Below are 23,366 nucleotides of genomic sequence, written 5' to 3' on the forward strand. Positions count from 1 at the left end.
TCCCCCCAGAACCACACATAGGGCGGCCTGGCTCTGCTTCCCCAGTTTGCGTGGATTAACAGCTCTTTTATATCAGGCGTGGGCTGCTGCCTGGGCTGTCAGAAACTAACCTGGATTGAAGGGGGAAACCACAGGATGTCATTTCACTACCTTTGCATAGCAACTCCATGCAGATGTGGCATGTGACCTTTTAGGATGAATTAGGTGAAACATGAGCTACGTTTCGATTGACAGACCCTGTCAAAGGCTGTCTATCAATCGTAAATCAGTGGTTGAGGTATTTCTGTATGGGCTGGCGCAGCGGTCTAAGGCACTGCATCTCAGTGCAAGAGGCGTCATAACAGTCCCTGGTTCAAAGCCAGGCTGTATCACATCCGGCCATGATTGGAAGCCCCATAGGGCGGCGCACAATTGGCCCAATAAAAAAAAAATCATAATTTGCAGGAGATGCTGATTGGCTGAATGGATCAAAGACTTAGTTGTGGTTCAACTTTGACTCACATATTTCAAATGAACTTTACTGTAAGTGCAGGTACTCAGATATACCCAACTGAATAATGCTTCTGAGAAAGAGTCCGTGAATAGACGTCAACCTCTGCTCTTACTCTACTGATCAGGCTGAGAAAATATCCACCATTTATTTTTTTTATCATTTGAAAGAGCATTCTCCTAAATCAGATTTGGATAGAAAGACAGGTCACTCACCACTTCAGTGTTGGTGATTTTGGCCAGTAGGTCTGTGAGACTGTCCCCCCACTGTGACTGGTCACCCGAGTCCAACTGGAGGCCACAGATAGCCGCTCCCACACTGCCTGTGGCGATCATGGACGGGGGGTACATTGCGAAGTTGAAGTCTGTCGGAGGACAAAAAAAACACGCTGATGAGTCATATGCAAATACACGCATGAAAAAGTTGTACTTTAAGGCTAAATGGCTGTAATGGAGGAAGCATTTGTCCATCTGCTCAAAAACAGTTCTATAGAGGTAAAACCGATTTCAAAAAGGTACCCAGCAGTAAAGCTTTAAAACATGTCCATTTTAGAGGAACATATCCCCCGTTCAAACACTTTTACACTGATTCACACTTCCAGAGATACACACCACACACACACACCACAGGTGAGCCATCAAATGCCACTACATTTAATGAGTGAGACGTGAATAGTTTTCTTCAAGGGACACAATAGGGGTACAGACAGTACGCTCCCCCTAGAGACAATCTGATTGGCTAATCTGGCGGTCATAAATAATCCACTTTAGCTCTGGCTCCCACTAATGACCAGGGCCCTGTGTAATGAGGGTTGTAAAAAGAGCTGAAAGGCAAAACCCCAAACCCCCCTGCTCCTCCACCCTTCTGCCCCAATCACCTTCCCTGGTCTGGCACCTTTTCTTCCAGCTCCTGAGTAAACCGTGCGCTGGCTGAAAAAAAGCCCCATAGCGCTTAGAAAGGGTGGGATAAAGATCCACAGTCCCTCTGCCAATGCTCACTGCTGTAGGTCCTTTTTCCACGTGTGGTCACAGGCGTGCGTCTCAAAGACCAATAACCTTGTTAGCTCCCCTCACTGTCATTCATAATGCAAATAAGACTTTGTGAACGGGCCAGGAGACCAGGAAGAGAGAGAAAAAAAAATCCTTCTACTCCTTTAAGCCTGTCACCCCCCCCCCCCCTCCAATTTCTTCCCTCCATCACTCCACTGTCTATCTCTCTTCTCCTGTATTTTTGTCCCTTCTTTCCAGAAACAAGCTGGTTGAGGTGACATACATGCCCAGCTCCTTGTTACTACAACAGCCAGTGACCTGTGTTATCGGAGCTCCTATTTATTTGCATATTGATTGAGTGCAGCCAGCGGCAGGCCTGAGAGAGGAAAGGCAGAAGAGTGTGTGGCTCCATTGTTTGAAATCATCACCTCATCTCACCCAATTGAGAGACCAGGCAACAGACCCTCTCCACTGATACCAATTCTATCCGACGGCTGTACAAAGAGTAGTGGGGGAGGGGGGGGTGGGACAACGCTCTGCTGCACATTGCTCTCTAGTCCGTGTCCGGGCCCTTTTTGAGTTTTTGATAGAAGAAAAATGTTGCCCTCCCACCTCCCCCCACAGCTATTGCACTGTAGCCGGACCACCTATGGGCTTGAGGAGTGGACAGGGCCATAGAGAAACAGCCGGCACATTTACATACTGCCATACTCCACAGCAGAAGCAAACTGTGTGTGTGGCTCTGAAGGGGAGTGCTTCCTTTTCTCTTTATTCTCTCTCCAAATCAAAGAGGTAGGTCCTTTGATAGCAGCCTTTTTAACGTGCGGAGCCAGGCGCTTTCTCATGTTGTGGCTCAGTGTTGACAAATAAATTAACTTATTATACACCCCTGGGTTAGCTGCTGGGCCACTGCCACGGGCCGATTTATCAAAGACAACCTCCAGCCAACAGGAACGAGGGCAGAGAACCCAGAGCTTTACATCACGACTTTAACAGCAGAGCATTCTATAGTGAAAAAAAGGGACAAAGGCATACATGGACCTATTGTAAGCCTATATGTGCGCACGCTCACGAACACACAAAATAAGCAAGGGGCCTAAGTGGGGCAGTGGGCAGCAAGCAGGACAAGACAGGTCTGTTGCAGAACAAGGGGCATACGCGTGCAGCCGACGGAGCCTGTCACTCTGGGGCTGGTGGGTCAGTGGTGACTGCTGCGTGTAGCGGGGGAAGAATGGCCGTAACTTAGGCTAGCCTCATTGATATTCATGCAGAAGATAAACAGTGTATGTAGCCTGAGTGGGGACGCCTGCGACGGAAAGCTCCCTGCGAGCAGCGGCTGGCTGGCCCGGCCTTCAGATCTCTCACCCCCTCCACAGCATCCATCCCTAGGCCTCCTCTCCGTTCCACTCTGCTCACCCAGCCTGCCTGCCTGACCTGCCATGCTCACCAGGGCCAACTCCTGGGTGGGTGAAATGCACTGTTTACACATTTAAACTTGAGTAACAGCCAAAAAGTTAAAAAAAAAGAATGTCTAGCGCAACAAATCAAAAGCCTGTGTTCTATACAGATGTGTATCATTAAAGTGTATTATTATTTTCCTTACTAGGTACATTTTGAGGACCTGGGCTCTATTGATTCATTAAGGTCATAGACAAACATCATTTTGGGGCCTGGCATTATGCTGTTTCTCACCACTAATGGAGAGGGCCAGGTAGCCAACACAACGTTCACAGACGTTTAGTTAGACTGTAAACTAGCATGGGTTAGAGAGATGAGGCACTACAGGCTTCACAACTGTGAACTTTGACTTGTATTGCAGTATGCTTACTGTAGCATAGAAAGAGAAAGTTCCTTTCCTATGAAATATTCATCTGCCACTCTTATCTTCGCAGGTTTCATAACGTTGCCTATTCCATAATAGCAGATCGACTCCAACTGAAAAAAAGAAACCCTGAAAGACGAAAGGAGTTTTGGGTCACCACAGCACAGCCCCAAAGGCACAGTGATTTGCCAGAAACAAAAACAGGAATCCTCCTTAACGGTTGGATCCTGTAACAACTTGCTTCAGTGTTGCACCACCGCGACCCAGAGACTTGAGCAACAGCACTCTGGCTTAGCGTGGGAGGACGCAGACCCCTCCGAACTGGAAGAATATGAATTGGCAGCTTTTGTTTGGAGCCCAGTTAGAATCCCTCATCCCTGGCTTTCTGTTCTTGTGTTTTGTTTCTAGACAGGATTCAACCGATAAGATTGGATAAACAGCTGACCCGAGGCATCTTTACCCAGAAACCCCAGCTGTGCTCAGGGAGATTTCTCATGTCATGAGAACAACATTCAGGTCAAACTCAAAACCCACCAGCCACTAACATTTACTTTACTTCCAAACCTCAGATGTTATTCCTCGTGGATAATGTCCGCCCCCTTAGAAAAAAACTCCTAACATACACCTTAGCCAAGTACATCTAAACTCAGTTTTCACAATTCCGGACATTTAATCCTAGTACAAATCCCCCTCTTAGGTCAGTTAGGATCACCACTTTATTTTAAGAATGTGAAATGTCAGAAAAATAGTAGAGAGAATTATTTAATTCAGCTTTTATTTCTTTCATCACATTCCCAGTGGATCAGACGTTTACATACACTCAATTAGTATTTGGTAGCATTACTTTTAAATGGTTTAACTTGGGTCAAACGTTTTGGGTAGCCTTCCACAAGCTTCGCACAATAAGTTGGGTGAATTTTGGCCCATTCCTCCTGACAGAGCTGGTGTAACTGAGTCAGGTTTATAGGCCTCCTCGCTCGCACACGCTTTTTCAGTTCTGCCCACAAATTTTCTATAGGGTTGAGGTCAGGGCTTTGTGATGGCCACTCCAATACCTTGACTTTGTTGTCCTTAAGCCATTTTGCCACAACTTTGGAAGTATGCTTGGGGTCATTGTACATTTGACCCATTTGGAACCAAGCTTTAACTTCCTGGCTGATGTCTTGAGATGTTGCTTCAATATATCCACATACTTTTACGTCCTCATGATGCCATCTATTTTGTGAAGTGCACCAGTCCCTCCTGCAGCAAAGCACCCCCACAACATGATGCTGCCACCCCCGTGCTTCACGGTTGGGATGGTGTTCTTCGGCTTGCAAGTCTCCCCCTTATTCCTCCAAACAAAACGATGGTCATTATGGCCAAACAGTTCAATTTTTGTTTCATCAGACCAGAGGACATTTCTCCAAAAAGTACAGTGCAGTTTCAAATTGTAGTCTGGCTTTTTTATGGCTGTTTTGGAGCAGTGCCTTCTTCCTTGCTGAGCGGCCTTTCAGGTTATGATGATATAGAACTGGTTTTACTGTGGACATAGATACGTTTGTCCCTGTTTCCTCCAGCATCTTCACAAAGTCCTTTGCTGTTGTTCTGGGATTGATTTGCACTTTTCACACCAAAGTACGTTCATCTCTAGGAGACAGAACGTGTCTCCTTATTGAGCGGTATGCGTGGTCCCATGGTGTTTATACTTGCGTACTATTGTTTGTACAGATGAACCGCGGTACCTTCAGGTGTTTGGAAATTGCTCCCAAGGATGAAACAGACTTCTGAATGTCTAGAGTTTTTTCCTGATGTCCTGGCTGATTTCTTTTGATTTTCCCATGATGTCAAGCAGACGCACTGAGTTTGAAGGTAGGCCAATTGACTCAAATGATGTCAATTAGCCTATCAGAAGCTTCTAAAGCCATGGCATCATTTTCTGGAATTTTCCAAGCTGTTTAAAGGCACAGTAAAATTAGTGTATGTAAACTTCTGACCCACTGGAATTGTGATACAGTGAATTATGTGAAGTGAAATAATATGTCTGTAAACAATTATTTGAAAATTACTTCTGTTATGCACAAAGTAGATGTCCAAATCGACTTGCCAAAACTATAGAGACATTTTTGGAGTGGTTGTAAAAAAAGTTTTAAGGACTCCAACCTAAGTGTATGTAAACTTCTGACTTCAACTGTACAAGTACAACTTCCGACTACACCCGACACAGCCAGAAGAGGACTGGCCACCCCTCATAGCCTGGTTCCTCTCTAGGTTTCTTCCTAGGTTTTTGGCCTTTCTAGGGAGTTTTTCCTAGCCACCGTGCTTCTACACCTGCATTGCTTGCTGTTTGGGGTTTTAGGCTGGCTTTCTGTACAGCACTTTGAGATATCAGCTGATGTACGAAGGGCTTTATAAATACATTTGATTTGAAGTAGGTAGAGGCTCAAATCAGAGACTTGCTAGGACAAGTGCAACGTCTACAAATGAATTCCTTGGCCTTATGGTGGATGTATGGGCGAACTGCTCCCAGTCTTTCAGATGAGGTGCTGATTACCACAGTAAAGTGAGGCTAGCTCAGGACATTCCATTCTATGACACACGGTGTATCACATTCCTGTGTGCATACTGTGAGAAAGCTTCCTCCATTCCTCCATTGATGCTCAATGGAGTTGGAGCGGACGGAGACGGAGAGAGGATCGTTGGATGGAGGAGAAGGAGGAGGGCAATTTATTGGATGCTCTGACTAATCAAATCGGAAGCTTTTTCAGTTAACACACACTGGTAATAAAGATGAAGGACCTCTGCCATGCAGTCCAGTAGAGTCTGAATCGTATCTCACTAGAGAAGCTATGGGACTCTCCAACTCTCCATCCAACAGGCATTCAGGAAGAAAATGAGAGGGCATATTTGAGATACCTAACGACTGACTCTCCCTAAATACAGCAGGAAACCTATTTACACGGTATTCTACACTCTAATCAAGTGCTTGGGGAGCCCAAGAGTGTCCAAACAGGCTAACTGACAACCTGATGGGGTCTAACAGATCCATTGTGTTAATCCATCTTGCCTATTAACCCGGGTGGACTTCAGGGGTTCGTGACACACTAGTTTAGGTCACGGTCACACTAACTGCTGTCTCCTTGCATGTTGCAGCAGGTCTCTTCGACCATGTTTGACCACACGGCGCGGTATCTCTCAGGATGACTCCAGTAGAGTAGGATAGATCTGATTATCATCAGACATGTTCAGGCCTATCTGTTTCGTTCCCCAACCCCGTCTTTAAGTCTATTGAAAGAGAATGGGACAAGAGACCAGGGGGAGGGGAGGGGGGACAAGCAGTGCTTGGTGTCTCTGTGGAAGAAGGAGGCCATAATCTCCCTTAATGAGCTTGTTTCTCCACCATTATCCTGTAGGCTGCCCTGGGGAGAAGCTGGTGTTTCCTATGGAGTGCCCCCGCTGTGCTGACCCTTACATGCTTCTGCATATGAAATGTAGGGCCGGATCTTTGTCTCCTTTCTCCTGGGCTCTAGCAGAGCCCTAGACTATTTGCATAGTGCTGAATGGACCCTCCCGCGTTATTAATTAATACTGAAACGGCCTGCGCCGCTTGGCCCGCCGTCGCCATTTGACCAGATCCCCACCGAGTGCCTCGAACGGAACTTTTCCATCAAAAGAGAGGAACCATTAAAAGGAGAGGCGTTTTTGTCTCTCCACCTCTCCTCTCTCTTTCTCTCACTCCCTTGAAAACAGAAGGCTTGGTTTATGCAAGTTTCCCAAGAAGAGGGGGTGGAGGTGGGGGTGAGTTCAATCTCTTCTATGCATGAAATACTGAGGCCCCAGGTGATCCTTTGTCAACTCTCTTGCAAATAGCAAAGCCTTAGAAACCTCCTCTTCTAGCGTCACCTTCTCAGCATGTTTGGAGGGGGATTCTCTGGGAGGATTCTCACCAAATAGTTGAGTTGATTTATGGCTGGGAACGTTGCACAAAATGGGTTTTGAATTCCCAGAGATCTTCGGATGCAACAAATTGTTCAACTCACTCTTTGCCTGGATACAGATCCGAGTTCTGAGGAGAGTATTCAGACAAAATGGCTTGCTGCTAATCCCAGTTATCTGCAGCAAGGCTCCCTTCTGCAAGACGTCGGGAAGACATCTTCCTCCACGAGACTCGTATATGTATATCCACTGCCTCATTGAAGCAATTAAGGACAAAGTGCACTGGGAGCCTTGCACAATGTTGCTTTGGGAATAGGTCCGATCACTGACACAGTCGTTCCTCACAGTAATCTCTCCATTGGCACAGAACAGAAAGAAGGAGAAAATGAGAAAGAGAGAGAGGTAGGAAGAGAGCGAGAGAGAGGGAGAGAAAGAGAGGGAGAGAAAGTGAGAGAGAGAAATGGAGAACAAGAGAGAGGCAGGAAAAGAGAGTGAAAGAGAGAGTGAGAAAGTAGAGTGAGAGAGAGTAGAGTGAGAGATGGAAAATTCCATGTCTTCAATGGGACTCTGGCCAGTTCCCATGGAGACCATCAATGTGCTCTCCGTCTTTCACAACATACACTATCAATTGCACAATCAGAAAAGGGATTCCACATCAAAAGTGGCAATGTTTAGAGACCTGTCACCCCAGCTCCCTTCCATCCATCCATACACACACTTCTCTACAACCACATGGATCTCACCCATAAAGGAGTGTAGGGATCATTCCCTTGGGGCCAGAGGTGGAACACTGGGGTTGAGTCCGGGGGGGCCTCGGAGGGAGAGGGAAGCCTTGCTGCAGCTCTGGATCCCATTACCCCCCATACTGCTGGGGTGTGTGCTGGGAGAACCTGCCCCACAAACACTCCCTGAACATGGGAAAGTCATCATGCCCCCAAGCAGTAGGGAGGCGTGAGAAGATGGGGAGACGAAGAGAGCGATGACGACATGACGTGCCTCACTATCCGGCACTGCAGGAACTATATACTTCTCCTATTTCTCTTTTTTTTTGCTCTCGCCCTCCTCCTCCTCCTCTCCAGTTCTTCAGATCATATCTCCTGTCACTCCCACGGCTCGATGTTTGATCTTAAAGAAACAATCCAACCTGGAGAGCAGAGGAGACAATGTCCAGGCCCCACCCCCGTCAGGTCGTCCCTTGGTCGCGGAGCACACGGGAACACGCAAATGTCCCTTAAACCAGGCCCCTGCCCTTTGAAGTGTCACTCCATGCTCTATTAGCCACTGATATGCCTCGAGAACATGACCGTACCAGACGCCACAGCCGGGAGAGAGAAACATGACGGACGCGGACATGAGACCCTCACAGGTACACGTCCTCCATGACACATGCTTTTCTAGGCCGCACACATTTACACAAGGAGGTAATACATCTCACGTAAGTTATAAGGCGCGACGACACTGCATTGACGGGGCCCACAAAGCAACCTGAATGGGGCTCCTCCAGTCATTGTTGATCAGAATGGGATTTTGATTTTGCGTCGAGAGAAGGGGAGACGGGGATATTTTGCAACAGCTGCAACTATGTTGACGCAAGACATCAGCACCTAATTGACTTGGCAGCACATCCATTATCACTCTGACTTGCAAAACGTGGCTCGGGAGCCCAAAAAATAAACGCAAGACAAAAGTGATATCAGATGGCAACCCACATCCCCATTGGCTCATCTGTTGAGAACGTAAATGTTTCGAATCAAATGCTCTCATTGTCCCCCAGAGAGACTTTAGTAACAATACAGAATGCAACATTGATTCCTGTCGTACCTGTAGCACAGAGGGCAATGAAGGTCTGCACGTGTTTGCGTATCAGCACTAACTTCTCCTCGGGCAATGGCAGCTTCCTCACAATGTGCTCTATGAAGTCATTTGGAGTGACAGCCGCCAGGTTCCACTTCAACTTCCCCAGCACCACCAGCTCCCACTCCTAAAACAGAAAGTGAGAGAGAGGAGAGACTGTGTTAGGATGAGAGAGGCTATTAGGCTAAACATTCTGTATAAACACGGCACCACCCTGGCTGACACCGAGCCAGGCCCGAGGAGGCTGTACTGTGTGTGGCAGGCTGTCTCTTTGCCTGTGTGAGCCCCTAGCCTTGCCCTAGCCTTGCGCTAGCCTGGCCTACCCTGGCCTACCCAGCATAGAAGGTGGAGTGGTTGAGAAGAGAAAGATCATTATTATATTACTCTCCCTGGCTAGGAAAAAGAGCAAAGCAGGCGGGCTGAGGCAACAGCAGCTCTGACACCCGAACGCAGGTGACCTCACAACATTCGTCTAGTAGTTTGGCATCTGGGACTTTCCTCCGGAGAGACCTGTGAGGTCTGGGGATTGGATGGGGGTGGAGGGGGACTCTGAGACTAGCTCTTACTAACATGCTCAAGCCAACAGAGGCAATGAATGGGTTCCGAGCTATATGGCTGACCTTTTGGCCAACTGTCTATGCAGAATGAATGACACAGTATCAATTTGACATGTACAAATGCATGACAAAATGCACAGCAAATAGGTTAGCACAGGATAGCATGGTTTTACCTTCGTCATTAGCTGCTGGGAGCCATTCCATTTTCCACAGTTATGGCCTGCTTTGCTACTTTGGGCACCTAACAATTCATTCCACCCCATCTATATGAACATTGTTTAACATTATCGAATACAGAGCCAGTATCAAACGCCAAACAGAGCTAATTTACAACGATTTATAGCTCACCAGGAACACAGACAAAACAACTCTATACCTAATGTTGGACATTTAACAGCATAAAAGTAGATGCTTCAAATAAAACAAATGCAACACTATAAGTGACAGATTCACCAGACCTAATTAACTTTAACTTTCAACTGTGAGCTGTAGCCTCAACTGCCCTTTCCCAATGTCTAACAGTAATAGCCAATGACATTTAGGCCGAGTTTAATTTACATGGGGGGGGGGGGGGTATGTTTGAGTTGTACGGTTGCCCTCGCTTTCTTAGAGAAGAAAGGGTGAGTAACGGAAGGAGCTGGTGACTAATTTGGGGGGAATTGTGTGGTTCGGACTGTCCTTGTGACTAGTAGCTAGTGATTTTCCCCTTCAGAGAGCCACATGGTTCTTAGTCATGAGATGACGCCGGTCCAATGTGGCAGCCATTAACTGCTCTCAGAGCTCCATGACACAGTAACTCTGGACCGATGACTAAATTTGATTCCCAATCTCAGGTGAACTGTATCTCTCCTCTCTTCTGAAAGGGGACCACACACTGGATGGCGCAAGCGGCACTTAACATCCAGACGATACTTCCCTATGATATCCCCACTTCAGTTTCACAGGGTGTTGCATTTCCCTATCAACTTACATAGAACGGTTGCAAACTGCTAAGGTTCAGTGTGTCACTTCTTAACAATACCACAGATACCGCTGTGAAAGAGGCCATTGACAAATTTGATTCTGCGGTTAGAATTCAAGGACTCAATTAGGAATTGTATGGATAGATGGATCTGACTACGACCTAACTCTTGTCCGCACTCCGCAGTGCGGAGTGTCGCCCTCTCTCTCTCCCCAGACAGAGAGACAGACAGAGAGAGAGACAGAGAGAGAGACAGAGACAGACAGACAGACAGAGAGAGAGAGAGAGAGAGAGAGAGAGAGAGAGAGAGCTTTGCAACACACCCTCCATGCAGTGCTTCCGGGTCACACCTTCTGGGTGACATTGTGGTTTCTTTTACAAGAAATTGTTACCAAAGATGGGGCCAAAAAACTATCACATGGGCTGAGCAGCTGATCTCCTGTTTCCTGTGCCTATTTGTGAGCCAAAAGACTGCCTTATAGAGAAGCTGGCTGTGAACACACCCAGGCAGCCCACATGAAACCATCTCAAGGACAGGGTTCACCACTTCTCCTCTCACCCAGGCCTAAACAACATGAGTACGGGTGGATACAGCCCAGCCCAGCCCGGTTCCCAGCTAAAGGGAGTTCTTCACCTGATGTTAATCCTGCTTCTGTCAGCATGTCATATAATGACAAACAATGATAGATAGTTGCTGAGGTTGTCTCGCCTAGCCAATAAACTGGTCCAGGGCCTGTCATCACAGGGAATGGCTGGCATCTCCAGCCCATACCTACTTAGTAACAAAGAGTTGGGATCAGCAGCACCCCATCTTAATTAACACTGCCGCTGGCTGCAGGAATCAACTGAGGAGCCAGGCCAGGCCCAGGCAGGCCCTGAGCTCTCAGCCTCCACGGCTGAATCATATGTGACTTATTTCACATCACGAGTGGGATTCACTGTTGTTTATTAAAGGATGTTTATAAAACGTTGCAGAGGAAATACATTTTCCGATGTGAAAAACAGACTATTTAAATGTTCACCTCCACCGCTTGGGGGTGAACTATCTAACAACTGGTACGTCTGGTCCACCATGACCCTATGACCTTGCCAAGGGCTCTAACTTTGGGGTACCAAGGACTGCAGAAATAACCATAACCAAGACAAGCAGGATGTGATCACACCAGGTCAAGTGAAACCTTGCCGTGAGCACCCACAGCCAAGTCATCCAACTAACAAATCTCATGCCGAATTGTAATGTCAAAAGTATTGTATGCATGTAATAAACATCTTTATTCTGCCACATTGGAAAAGGTGCTTTTTGAAGCAGGATCTACAAAAAACAGTAACAGTGTCCATTCTGTGAGGACAAACCTTGAGTGAAGCAAACTTTTGAGGTTAACGACAAAACTGTGTTTGCCAGGACCATCAAAATGTGAGACTTCCTCTCTGTAGACTACAGCCTCTGAAGATCACTCACTCGATCCAAAACTTGGCTTCAATTCAACACTGACCTCGACCTACTGCAAATACTTGCCACTAGATGGCGATGGAGACCACTGTACAAAAACCTACTGTACAGTCCAATATTACAGAGCTCTTGGGGGACAAACACTCTGGGTCCTACAGTGATGGGGCCAAAAATGGTCATATAAACAATTGATTTACATGGAATCTAGGTTTGCTGATAAATCTAGGATTGCTGATGATCTCCATGAATCTCCATGCATGTAAACGTAGCCAACATAGTTTTTTACAAGAAAATAATATTAATACATATAAAAAATATAGGTGGCTTTTGAGATATGGCTCATAGCATAAGCATTGATTACATTAACAATTAGCTATGAGTTTCATAGAAATGTTAACAAATGTCATAATAACAATCTGAAATGGAATCATTTTGTTGGCAGAAACCAACTGCTTACCAGCAACTCCTGTGGTCTGATGGAGTTATCTGTGTAGATGCAGAGTTTCTCTGCAGTTAATGGACGAGTTTCTTTCAGTTTGGATGCAAGGAACATGCAAACTGCTCCAAGAAGTTGCAGATTACACTTTCTGGTTGGAACCACGGCTAAAAATCTGTCCAAGTAGTTCATTGCCAAGGGAAAAACCTCTTCCTCACACTTCTGTTCTTCACAAACCTAGAGAGAGAGGCGACAATGTGACAATGTGCAGCATTTGGCATCATCAAATTCCAGTTATTTCAATTAAAATGTCAATTGTTCAATTCATGTGAAACATAAAAATCATAACGAAATGATGGAAATAATGTAATAGCCAGATATGCATATCCATTCTTTGAAACGCTTTGGGACTTGGCCAAGAACTGAGCCCAGCCCAGAGTCGTTTGTTGCGACATCATCAATACATTCTAAATGGATTATTTTCTATGTTTGAAAAAGGTCTCCGGCACAGGCTGTCAATGCACTCGACTTCCTTCAGTTCATTCAGTAAGAAATGAATACAAGTCACAATCACCCCAGCCAAAAAACACCCAGGCACCACAGTAGCCTATACGGAAACTCTTTTTTTTCCTTCGTCATATTTTCATAAAATATTTAAAAATATTAATAAATTGTCTACATCTATTGTTTTCACATCATAATGAACACCAATGTCTTTCACATCAGACCCGACAATTGATAAACATGACATTTGAAGTTCAATGCGAAATAATTGTCAAATTGAAAACGAAGTAGCATGCGGTTGCTCTCGAGTGCGTCACCGCCAGTTCGAAATCTTTTTTCCTAAATTAATATAAAATCTTTAATGAATCCTAGTTAAATAACTCTTACATGAAAATAAAGCTCAGACGGTCGGGTTTCTTTTCAGACCATTCTCAACTGATTATGTCAAACAAAGTGTAAAAAATCTAACTTAATTCCTGGGTGACGGACTTCAATGCGGAGACCAGAGGAACAAATAGGCCCGCGCCCCTTCCGCGATCCGATATTTAAAAAATAAATAGAAAATGTTTGCTACATATTTCGGCATATTTTCAATTATGACTATGTAGTTTAGACACTGCTCTTTCACTCTGGACACTTTTCAACTGCTGTTATGGCGTTTATGACACTGTAAAATCGTCAGAAAAACTGCAACAGTTCCAATAGAAACCAATATGGCGTTAGAATATAGGCTAGAATAGGGCAAGGATTAACTGCATACGTGTGCATGGAAATATTTTGGCAATCTAAAACATAACAAAATAATCCAGGGCACATTTCATAGATCAGACATATGCAAAGAACAACTTTATCTGGTGATATACACCACTGTAACCACATGTCTATATATCTCTATCAAAATCGTCGGTGACTTGGTTGAAATATGCTACAGATAATAAAATCATATAAATACGAGTAGTTGATTATATGCTATCACGATTGTCTATTTGGCAATGTGATATGCAACCCTCTTTCTCACACCATGCAAACCTGACAAAATGACAGTGAAAAGTCCGATGTTAGTGTTTTGAGATGAGTCGAAGGCACGGAAATAGCCTAGAGTTGAAGTGTTTCGGTACAAACCTCCAGCATCCAAGTCGCAACCATCCTCCTCATAAATGGCTGAATATCTTTCTGAACGCACTTGAAATAAGAACATTGTGGAAGAAAACGTTCTTCAATGGTCAACAGGCTTTGTAATACCCTGTCATCACACAGAAGATTCGGATCAAGACTAGCTCTGACGATGGTGTCCACTTCGAGGCAAAGCAGCTCCATGGTCGTTTCAGTTTTGAAAAAGTTGGGTTATTCTTGTGAAAATACAATAGCAATATTACTAGATGCAAATAAACTGGAAAGAAAGTATTTTGGAGGCATAAAGTGAGACTGCAGGGCTCCCAAGAGTTGTCCTGCCTCTCCTTGCGAACTTTTTCCTCTCCCCCACAGTTCACTTCTACTTTCTTCTGGCTGGATACGTTTGAAGCCTGCCTTTACTGACCATGACGCAAGCCGCAAATCTCATTATGTAGAGCAGTTGCCCAGACGCAACATGCTCTCATCAAACATTTGTTACTCTTTTCTCTAGGCTACACTTTTACTTTACAACTATATACTTTATATTTATTTATTTTATCATGATAAAAATCTATATGACCACAAACAAAACCCCACCCCCACCCATGTGTCAAATGTACAAATATAGACAATTCACTTGGATAAAAGTCTATATTTATATAAATTGATTAATTATACGATTTTCATGTATGCATAAATAAATCCAGCAAGTGCTTTGAGTTAAAACTCGTCAGGGGAACAGTTTCTCTGCATTCATAGGGGATGTTGCATGTAGGAATAGTAATAGTTCCAATTGTACAACTTTATAAACATGCATTAGGATAATCTTATTTCTCTATTTCAGTTTATTAAAAGCAAAACTACTCCTTGTTCATTTGCTTTCTCTTTTATCTGATGAACTTAATGAACTTATAGTCAGTCGCCCTCTCCCTCGCAGACGTACACACGCCCGCGCAGACTCGCCGACAAACACACGCCCGCGCAGACTCGCCGACAAACACACGCCCGCGCGCGCGCACACACACACACACACACACACACACACACACACATACACACAGGTGTACCATATACAGTATCTTTTATATAGCAGCAGAAGCCGTACGCATGTGGTTGAATGAGATAGCGTTCTAGGAAATGTATTGCAGCATAGAAAAGTTGTTGCGACAAACTTATTTTATAGATAACACCACGACGACAGCCTATTGGACAACAGTATGTATTAATATATAAATATAATACCTATTTTTGCAAGTTGTGATCATAACACTCATATGCAGAAAGTGATACATATAGGACCCATGTCAGAATTAATTATAGGCAACCATAATCTTGCTGTGATAGAGATCAGTTAAATAGGTCTATGTAATCTTGGAGGAGCACTAAGCAGATCTGATATAGTTTGTCAAAAAAAAAGCTTAAGCTTGTCTCTAATAATAAACTACCCCCAAAGATGAGTCAACTAGACTATCCTGCATTGATTGTGTTTCAAATGCAGAGGGGGCAGTCTCCCGGTGCGATCAAAGTTGTTAAATTCCATTCGAGTGGGTCTCTCTATCGGTCTGAATGGCAACACTTTTGTTCTTCTACTTGTAAGAGAACTAGGAAATGATTCTTTAGAGCATTTTTTTGTCTCGAGATTGTTTCCTCCCCTTGTCACAATTTGCATATAGCCAATAGGTATTCTGCGTGCGACCGAGGCTTGCCGATTGTTACTGGGCAGACTTTTATTGCATAGGCTACCTTCGGAGCACCAGGGCTGTCCAACTCCTGCAATGACCATTTATCAATTCACACGATTAGCGGATGTTATTGTACCCCTAGGATAGAGTGACATCGTAAAATGATATCCAACTATCAAGCAACAAAAACATTGGAAAGCAACACATTCCATATGGATGAAACCTCCACCTCACACACGTTTTAAAGTTTAAACTAAAAAACTATTTGACTTGGAAAAGTATAAAGCAGTTCTATAAGCTACTATAATATTGATCAAAATTGCTATAACATGTTTACTACGCAAAAATGAGAGAAATATAGCATCGGCTGCAAGTAGGCAACTGTTTCTTAATTAGTTCCATGATAAAATGTTACGTCACAGCAAAGGAGATCTGCGCTTATATGATAAAGAAATGGATACAGGATTAAAAGCTATACCAAACCACACACACGGAGAGAGGATAGGAGGGATATCTCGAGAGCCAGCTCCTGCAGAATATACACACCAGTAAAATTACATTATTCATGCAACGATGGCCTGCCGCAAATTCTTTAAACGTGCTCTTATCTCATTAAGTCCCCAAAACAAGGGCAAGAGCAACATAAGAAAGGTTCATTGTCATCTCCCGACGTCTTGTGGGCGAGGGGTGATGAGTCTGAAGGGGCAAGGTGAATACCATATACCCTCCATGTTAGGGAGATGAATCGATGCTGCAGACAGACGCACCTGCTTCAAACTTGTTCATGCTACGCGGGGATGGTTACAAGTTACAACCGGTTACAAAGTTGCATTAGTCTGGACCTACAATATTTGCAGTTGCCACAAAAAGCTTGGGAACAGACATGATCAAGATAAGGACAAAACGCAACGAACAACACGTAACTGTATTTATTGGTTGTCATGCAACAAATCTTCAAAACACCCAACTGTTTCTTAATTGGTTCCATGATAACCTTTTATGTTATTGTGACCATCAACAACAAGAAAAACTAGCCTACATGAATGAGGCACTGAGTGATTAAAATATTCCCTTTATTTTGGAATGTTTTGGACTACAAAAATGACAACGTTTGAGTAGGCATCAAAGACAATACGGGACGTTTTTCAATGAAGAATAGTTTAGGCGTTTAGCCTACCAGCCAACACATCCAGCAAGTTGCTCGTTGTGTGGAAGCAGTGTATAAGGGGGTTGCCCCTGCTCCTCCAGTCCCTGACGCATCTCAACGAGTCACTCTGGTAAATTAATCTCCCATAGGAGAAACAGAATAAGCAATCAAAATTCTACATCGTGCAAACCCATCCGCGCCATAATAACTGATCGTGAATGTTCACATAGGATGCATAAAACTATGCAGAAGCAGAGTCAAATTGAGCCAACAGGTCCACAATCATGTCCGATGGAAGTTTCCACCTCACCAGACCGGACAGATACTCTTTGATGGCCACGCGTCTCAACCAAATCCTCCGATGGCAAAGTACATTTGATTTGTTATAATGCCCAATAAAATGCAAATTTCAACTTATTTCTCATATTTCCGCCTTTCATAACGGTGATTTATTCAAGGCGGCTCATGTTCTGAATGCCTGCATCTCATGACTTGCTCATGCACCTGTCACTGCCATCAGAAATTACTTTTTAATATCAATTACTTGGACAGCAGATGTCTAACAAAAGGTACAAATACAGACAGCAAAATGAGCCCATTTCCTATATTCCAACAAAGACAAAAGTTTTGCCGCAGCTTTATCGAGTTTGGAAGAAGTATGAAAGAACCATGCTGTATTTTCGCGGAGTAATGACGTCATCACAGGCGCTGAGCGTCAAACGCAGAATTGGGCCGAGGCGCATGTTATTTCCCGGATGCATGCAATTAACATTATATCGAAATGGGGGACACACGCACACACAAGGCAATGCAACGTTTGTTTTGAACTTTATTCGGAGTTAAAAAGGTTTAAAAAATATCTCACCTCATAGTGTGACTGCAATGGTTTGTCTCACTCAGGTTTTGAAATAATGGGAAGATAATGCTAGCATTTGGGCTAGGCTAGGCTGCATACCAAAAGCACAAGTAGGTTGCTGACCAAAACAAGAATTAAGATGCTTTTAAACTCTGTCAAACAAACAGACAGGGGCATTTTTATCAGGAAGGAACTTCATGAGTTTAAGGGTTCAATGCTCCACAAATGACAGCAGTAGCCTAAACTATAGGTTGTGAGTCTCTGCCTCCTTTCAAACAAATTAGACTGAAAAAAGAGGATATTGAAATCAGAAGAAAAATAAACATTTTTAAGTTCACAATTCAGAAAATGAACATATTTGAAGTGAAAACCATGTAGAAGTTCTATACCATATGTTATCTTTTCAAATTCATAAAAAGCATTTAATTTTACAACAACAGTTTATAACATATTTCTGACATTGTTTATCTTCCCTGTGAGCATGTTTACAGATAAATTATGCAGCAATGAAACAATCATAATGTGTTGATTGGGCTTTTACATGGAACTACATTTGAAACTACTACAAAATAATTATCAAAACAGGTTCAAAAATAGGTTCTAAAAAGAAGGTATTTCCACAATCTTACTAAACTAGGCTGTGTGAAAGTTGGCTGATTTATAGAGAATGTCAATTATGGCATGTGATAGAAGCATGTTTTGAAAAACATGTGAAATGTGGGATACCTAGAGATCATTCTAACACACCTGCAGCTATGTGCAACAGCGGCAAGCTGGAATTAGTGCAGTTCTGCCATGAAAATATCATCTTTCTAACCAGATAATTAACACGAATGAAAAAACTCATTAAGTTTTTCACTTTTAATTAAACAATCAAATAAATGGAACTCGTAACTAGATTTGTCTCCCATACCATATTAGAGGGCAAAAAGGCAGAAAGAGGCAAATCCACTCTGTAGGTTCTTGGTTTGAATGCCTTTATATCATTTCAGACTGTAGGTACAAATCATATATGTTATGTTTGTCCTTTTATTATGCTTTATCTTTGAAACTATTTTTAAAAGACTGTGGAAATGTTATTGATAACCTTGTTAATAGTATTTAAAGAATTGGTTGGTTGAATATAAAAAAAAATGAAACCATTTAATGATTTATAACATAATATATGAATAAAGTTCACTAATTCATTTCCTAAATTAAGTTATATACTAATGTTATTTATAGAAGTAGATTTTGTTCTCTTATTCCACACTTTTGGCCTGGTGTGAACATGTTTACTGTTTATGTTATAAAAACAGCACAAATGATTGGTGTTACATGTGACAACTGAAAAGCGGAGAAAATATTCCCCAAAAAATGGCCTAATAAATCTAACAAGCAACCATGACAGGGTCAGAAATGCTGAATGACAAAAACCACGTGCATACACTGTTAATTCCAATTAATAGGAGGTTCAACCACTCTGCCCCACTCCATGTTTACATTTGTTCACTATTCAGTGACTGCCACACTGGCTGACTTGAAAAACAGTTGACGGCAAAATAATAGTCCAGTGAAACAAACACACCATTCAAATAGTCCATTACAACGTTTTAACACTAGGAACACCCCTGACATTGTCATCTCAAAAATATCATCTGTGCACTATAAAGCAGAACCTTATCAGGCAAGTTATTTTTGTTTACACTTCCAAAGTAATGCAAACCATTTCCTGCACTAACCTGAGCTTGAACATCTGTTATAACTCCCAAGTCTCCTTAGCTTGTCGCATACAAGTAACAAAATAGACTAAATGACTACCACCATGTAGTAACACTGCGTGTTAGGTGGTCATGAGACATTCACTTGCTACAAAATATGCATATGATTTATATTCGCTACATGTTTTTATTTCAAAACACCTTATGCATGCTTATCCTTTTCTTACAACGCATTGGTCAGAGCTCACAACTGAGCTCGTCCTTGGGTTATTTTGTTGTGGTTGAACAACTGCAGATGTCTGAGTAAAGCAATAACAAAGGATCTATCCATGCCATGATACCCGGCTGTATGCAATGCTCCAACGATCATTCATGTTATTGCTGATATCCACAAAGAAGTGCCAATACAACTTGGGTGATAACAATGTCCTGTATCTCGTCTAATCGTAGAATACAGACAGAGGACAGTTCTTAGGCTACCTGGACAATAACAAACAGAATCAGAAAGCCAGGTAGGTTCAGCTCGCATGACCACCCAACACTGCACATTTCGCAAAAAAATAAAAAATAAAATACACATATTCTACTTTTAACCTCACACACTAGATTAGGAACACATGCATCCATGTTTGATTCAATCAAACAGATTCGTTTGACTTGATTCTATTTTCGACTGCATTTCCCTAAGATGGAATGGCATAACGTCACAGCAAAGGAGACCTGCGTTTATATGTGAGAGCAATGGGGAGAGGATGGCAAGTTATTTCAAGCCATACAGATGGAGAGAGGACAGGAGGGATATCTAGAGAGCCAGCTCCTGCAGAATAAACACACCAGCCATAGGACTATTTAGTGGGAATAAGTACGTGCAATAATGGATTGATAAGCAAACGCTACAGACTACATTCTCAACCCCTTTCCATACTCTGGACGTCTTTCAGAAACCAAGCTACTCAGTTCGTGAGGGTTGTCCCTGGAAGCTCAAGCACCTGTGGGATGGTCTCAGAATCGTGTTTTATTCTCACCATTCTATTACTGACGTTACACTGCAACGTTGGCACCAATGACCAGGGCTGTAGACTCCCTCAGACATTCTTTATGCAAAGATGTCCTCCCGAAAATGATTTCTTATCTCATTATGTCCAAAAACAAGGGCAAGAGCAAAAGAACAACGTTTATATGTCATCTCTCCACGCCTTGGGGGCAAGGTGAATACCCTCCCTGTTAAAGAGATAAATCGATGCTGAAGACAGAGGTACACGCTGCAGACCTTCTCATATGCTATGTGGGCGTGGTCACAACCGGTTATAAAGTTGCATTAGTCTGGACCTTGTGTCAGAGTCGTGTGTATAGGTGGCAGAGAAGTCAGGCGCAGGAGAGTCAAACAGAGTATAAAATGGAGTCTTTTAATGAATGTCCACGTAACATGCTCCATAACACTAATAAGAAATGAATATAAACAAACATGGGTACGAGGACCCGTCGCGCACCTATACAACAAACACAACACTGACAATAAACAATCTCTGACAAAGACATGAGGGGAAACAGAGGTTTAAATACACAACAGGTAATGAATGGGATTGAAAACAGGTGTGTGGGAAGACAAGACAAAACCAATGGAAAATGAATCAATGATGGCTAGAAGACCGGTGACATCGACCGCCGAGCACCGCCCGAACAAGGAGAGGCAACAACTTCGGCAGAAGTCGTGACACCTTGTAACATATGACTGATATTACAATATTAGCAGGTGCCCCAAAAAGCTTTGGAAAAGACACAATCAAGATACGAACAAACAAAGAGAAAAAAACAAACAACGTGTAACTGTAGGCCTATTCTCGGTTGTCATACAACAAATCTTCAACATTTTCTTGCTTTGAAAACGGAAGGGAAAAAACGAGGCTGTCGTTTCCTCCCTTCCGTTTTCAAAGCAAGAAAATCAGTCAAAGAAACAGCTCTTGAAAAGTTTAGAAAACACAAGTTAAAACATCATTAATAACTCAAAGCAACCTTTTTACATTCAGCCAGAATCTATCAAAGGGGTTGCTGACAGCGCGTTGAGGGACATATGGGTGTCTACACAGAGAGAACATCGTTGGTGTTGATCTACCTGCATGGGACAGACAATAAGGATGTCTGTACAGCACCAGCCAGCCAAACCCTCCCTCAGACAACAGAGAAGAGCCAGTCTGCTATTCATTTACCTTTCTTTACCACCCCCCCCCCCTTCTACCCTCCTCTCTCACATGCTTGACCCTACCTTTTGAACTCCACCAACAACCTTTCAATGACTCATCAAAACTGGGGAGAGGAGAAGATCTGGGGTACAGTTTGACAAGGACAGTAAATATTCCCTTGGCCGTCCAGAGGATACTTAGTATAGGTTTTCCTTTCTTTCTCACACTTGTAGAAGAACACAACAGCACATTTCTGAGTGGAGAGGCTCATCTGCTGCTTTGTCTTCACCCCCTGCTTCCCTAGGATTTTCCCATGTTCATATCGGTAGCCCTTGAGTTTGTCACTCATGCAACAGCTGCTTACTGATACTATACCAGAGCCCAAGCTTTTCCCTCCCTTCCTTTGCAACCCACACATAAGAACGAAGGCATTGTTGCTCCGAGGGGCCTTGAAACAGAATGCAAGGACTCTCTGAGGGCAGGTTGTGTCCCTCACGGTGTAATTCTGCACAAGGCGGCCCTCCTGATTCCTGGCAATTTGGAATGTTGGTCCAGAGGGAGTAAAAACATCCTGAAGACGTTCAGCTCCATGTACAAACCAAATGTGCATCATCCCAAACATTTATTGTAATGCAGTACTGTCCAATGGGTAGTGTTCATTAGACACCAAATGGAAGGAAACAGACTCAAAAAGGGAGCGACTACCTGGACCTGTCCAATAAGAAACACACATTTTCCTTGTCTGTTGCAAAACTTTTAAAACATTTTCTGTTCTGTGCCCTAATGAACTGATTGTCCTAATGGCTACTTCAAAAGGAATACTTACCCTTTATTGTCTGAGTGAAAACTTTGTATGGCCTTCAAACTTCATACTTCGATGTCTCCTCAATATGTTTCCTCAGACAGATGTCTGTTTGAGACAGACAGAACGAGAGATTGAAAGACAGATGGAATGACTGGCAGCCAATCCCCTGGGAGGTAATGCCATTTTGTGTCTCTAAAGACCAATACATATATTGAACTATGTGAATTGAAGTCAATGATTCATAAACACGTCAACTGTAATTATGATCATACAGCATACAGTAGAGAGAGATATTTGCATTCAAGTTGAGAGACACCCAGTTTTGACACTTGCTGCAAATTGCCCAGAAAGAAAGAGAACTGTTGTCTCTGAGTGAGGCATTCATGCGAATCATATTTAATGTATGATTCATGCACCCCTCCCTGTTGGGAACAAAGAAAAACGCTGCCTATTGACATTATATTTGTCAAACGGACAAAAAGCATTGCAAACATGAAACATTTAACTATGTGTTCTCCACAAGTTGAGAAGGTGGGAATAAGGTAGCAGTCCTGTCTCACAGAAACCTTTCTGACTGCAGCTGTGTTTAAGAGGCTCTCCTATTGACTTTGAAACAGATAGTCTTGGGGTTTCAAGGGTTGATGGGCTCATTGTCATCAACTCATTGTTGATTCCCAATGCCAACACCTGCACACACACACACACACACACACACACACACACACACACACACACACACACACACACACACACACACACACACACACACACACACACACACACACACACACACACACACACACAAAGACACACACACACACACACGCACGCAAGCACACACACACACGCGCACGCACGCACGCACGCACACACACACATACACAGTGGGTAAGGGCACCATCTTC

General features: G+C 43.4%; 1 protein-coding gene across 3 annotated transcripts in view; it reads right to left on the reverse strand.

The window, feature by feature from the left end:
- LOC110523486 (G1/S-specific cyclin-D2) overlaps nt 1-23,366 on the reverse strand; it is a 209,178-nt gene that overhangs the window by 10,205 nt on the left and 175,607 nt on the right. Inside the window, exons 1-4 of one of the 3 annotated variants that reach the window (XM_021602222.3) lie at nt 14,101-14,974; nt 12,496-12,711; nt 9,038-9,197; nt 706-854 (exon numbers count right to left, since the gene is read on the reverse strand). In XM_021602222.3, coding sequence (XP_021457897.1) covers nt 706-854; nt 9,038-9,197; nt 12,496-12,711; nt 14,101-14,295 — 720 coding nt within the window. In that variant the 5' untranslated portion in view covers nt 14,296-14,974. Of the gene's footprint in view, nt 1-705; nt 855-7,959; nt 8,076-9,037; nt 9,198-12,495; nt 12,712-14,100; nt 14,975-23,366 lie in introns of those variants that run through there. The other 2 variants (XM_090231929.1, XM_090231936.1) reach the window with 2 other exon arrangements.

Source organism: Oncorhynchus mykiss, chromosome 1 (assembly GCF_057628025.1).
Source record: "Oncorhynchus mykiss isolate SJ-2025 chromosome 1, ASM5762802v1, whole genome shotgun sequence".
NCBI lineage: Eukaryota > Metazoa > Chordata > Actinopteri > Salmoniformes > Salmonidae > Oncorhynchus > Oncorhynchus mykiss.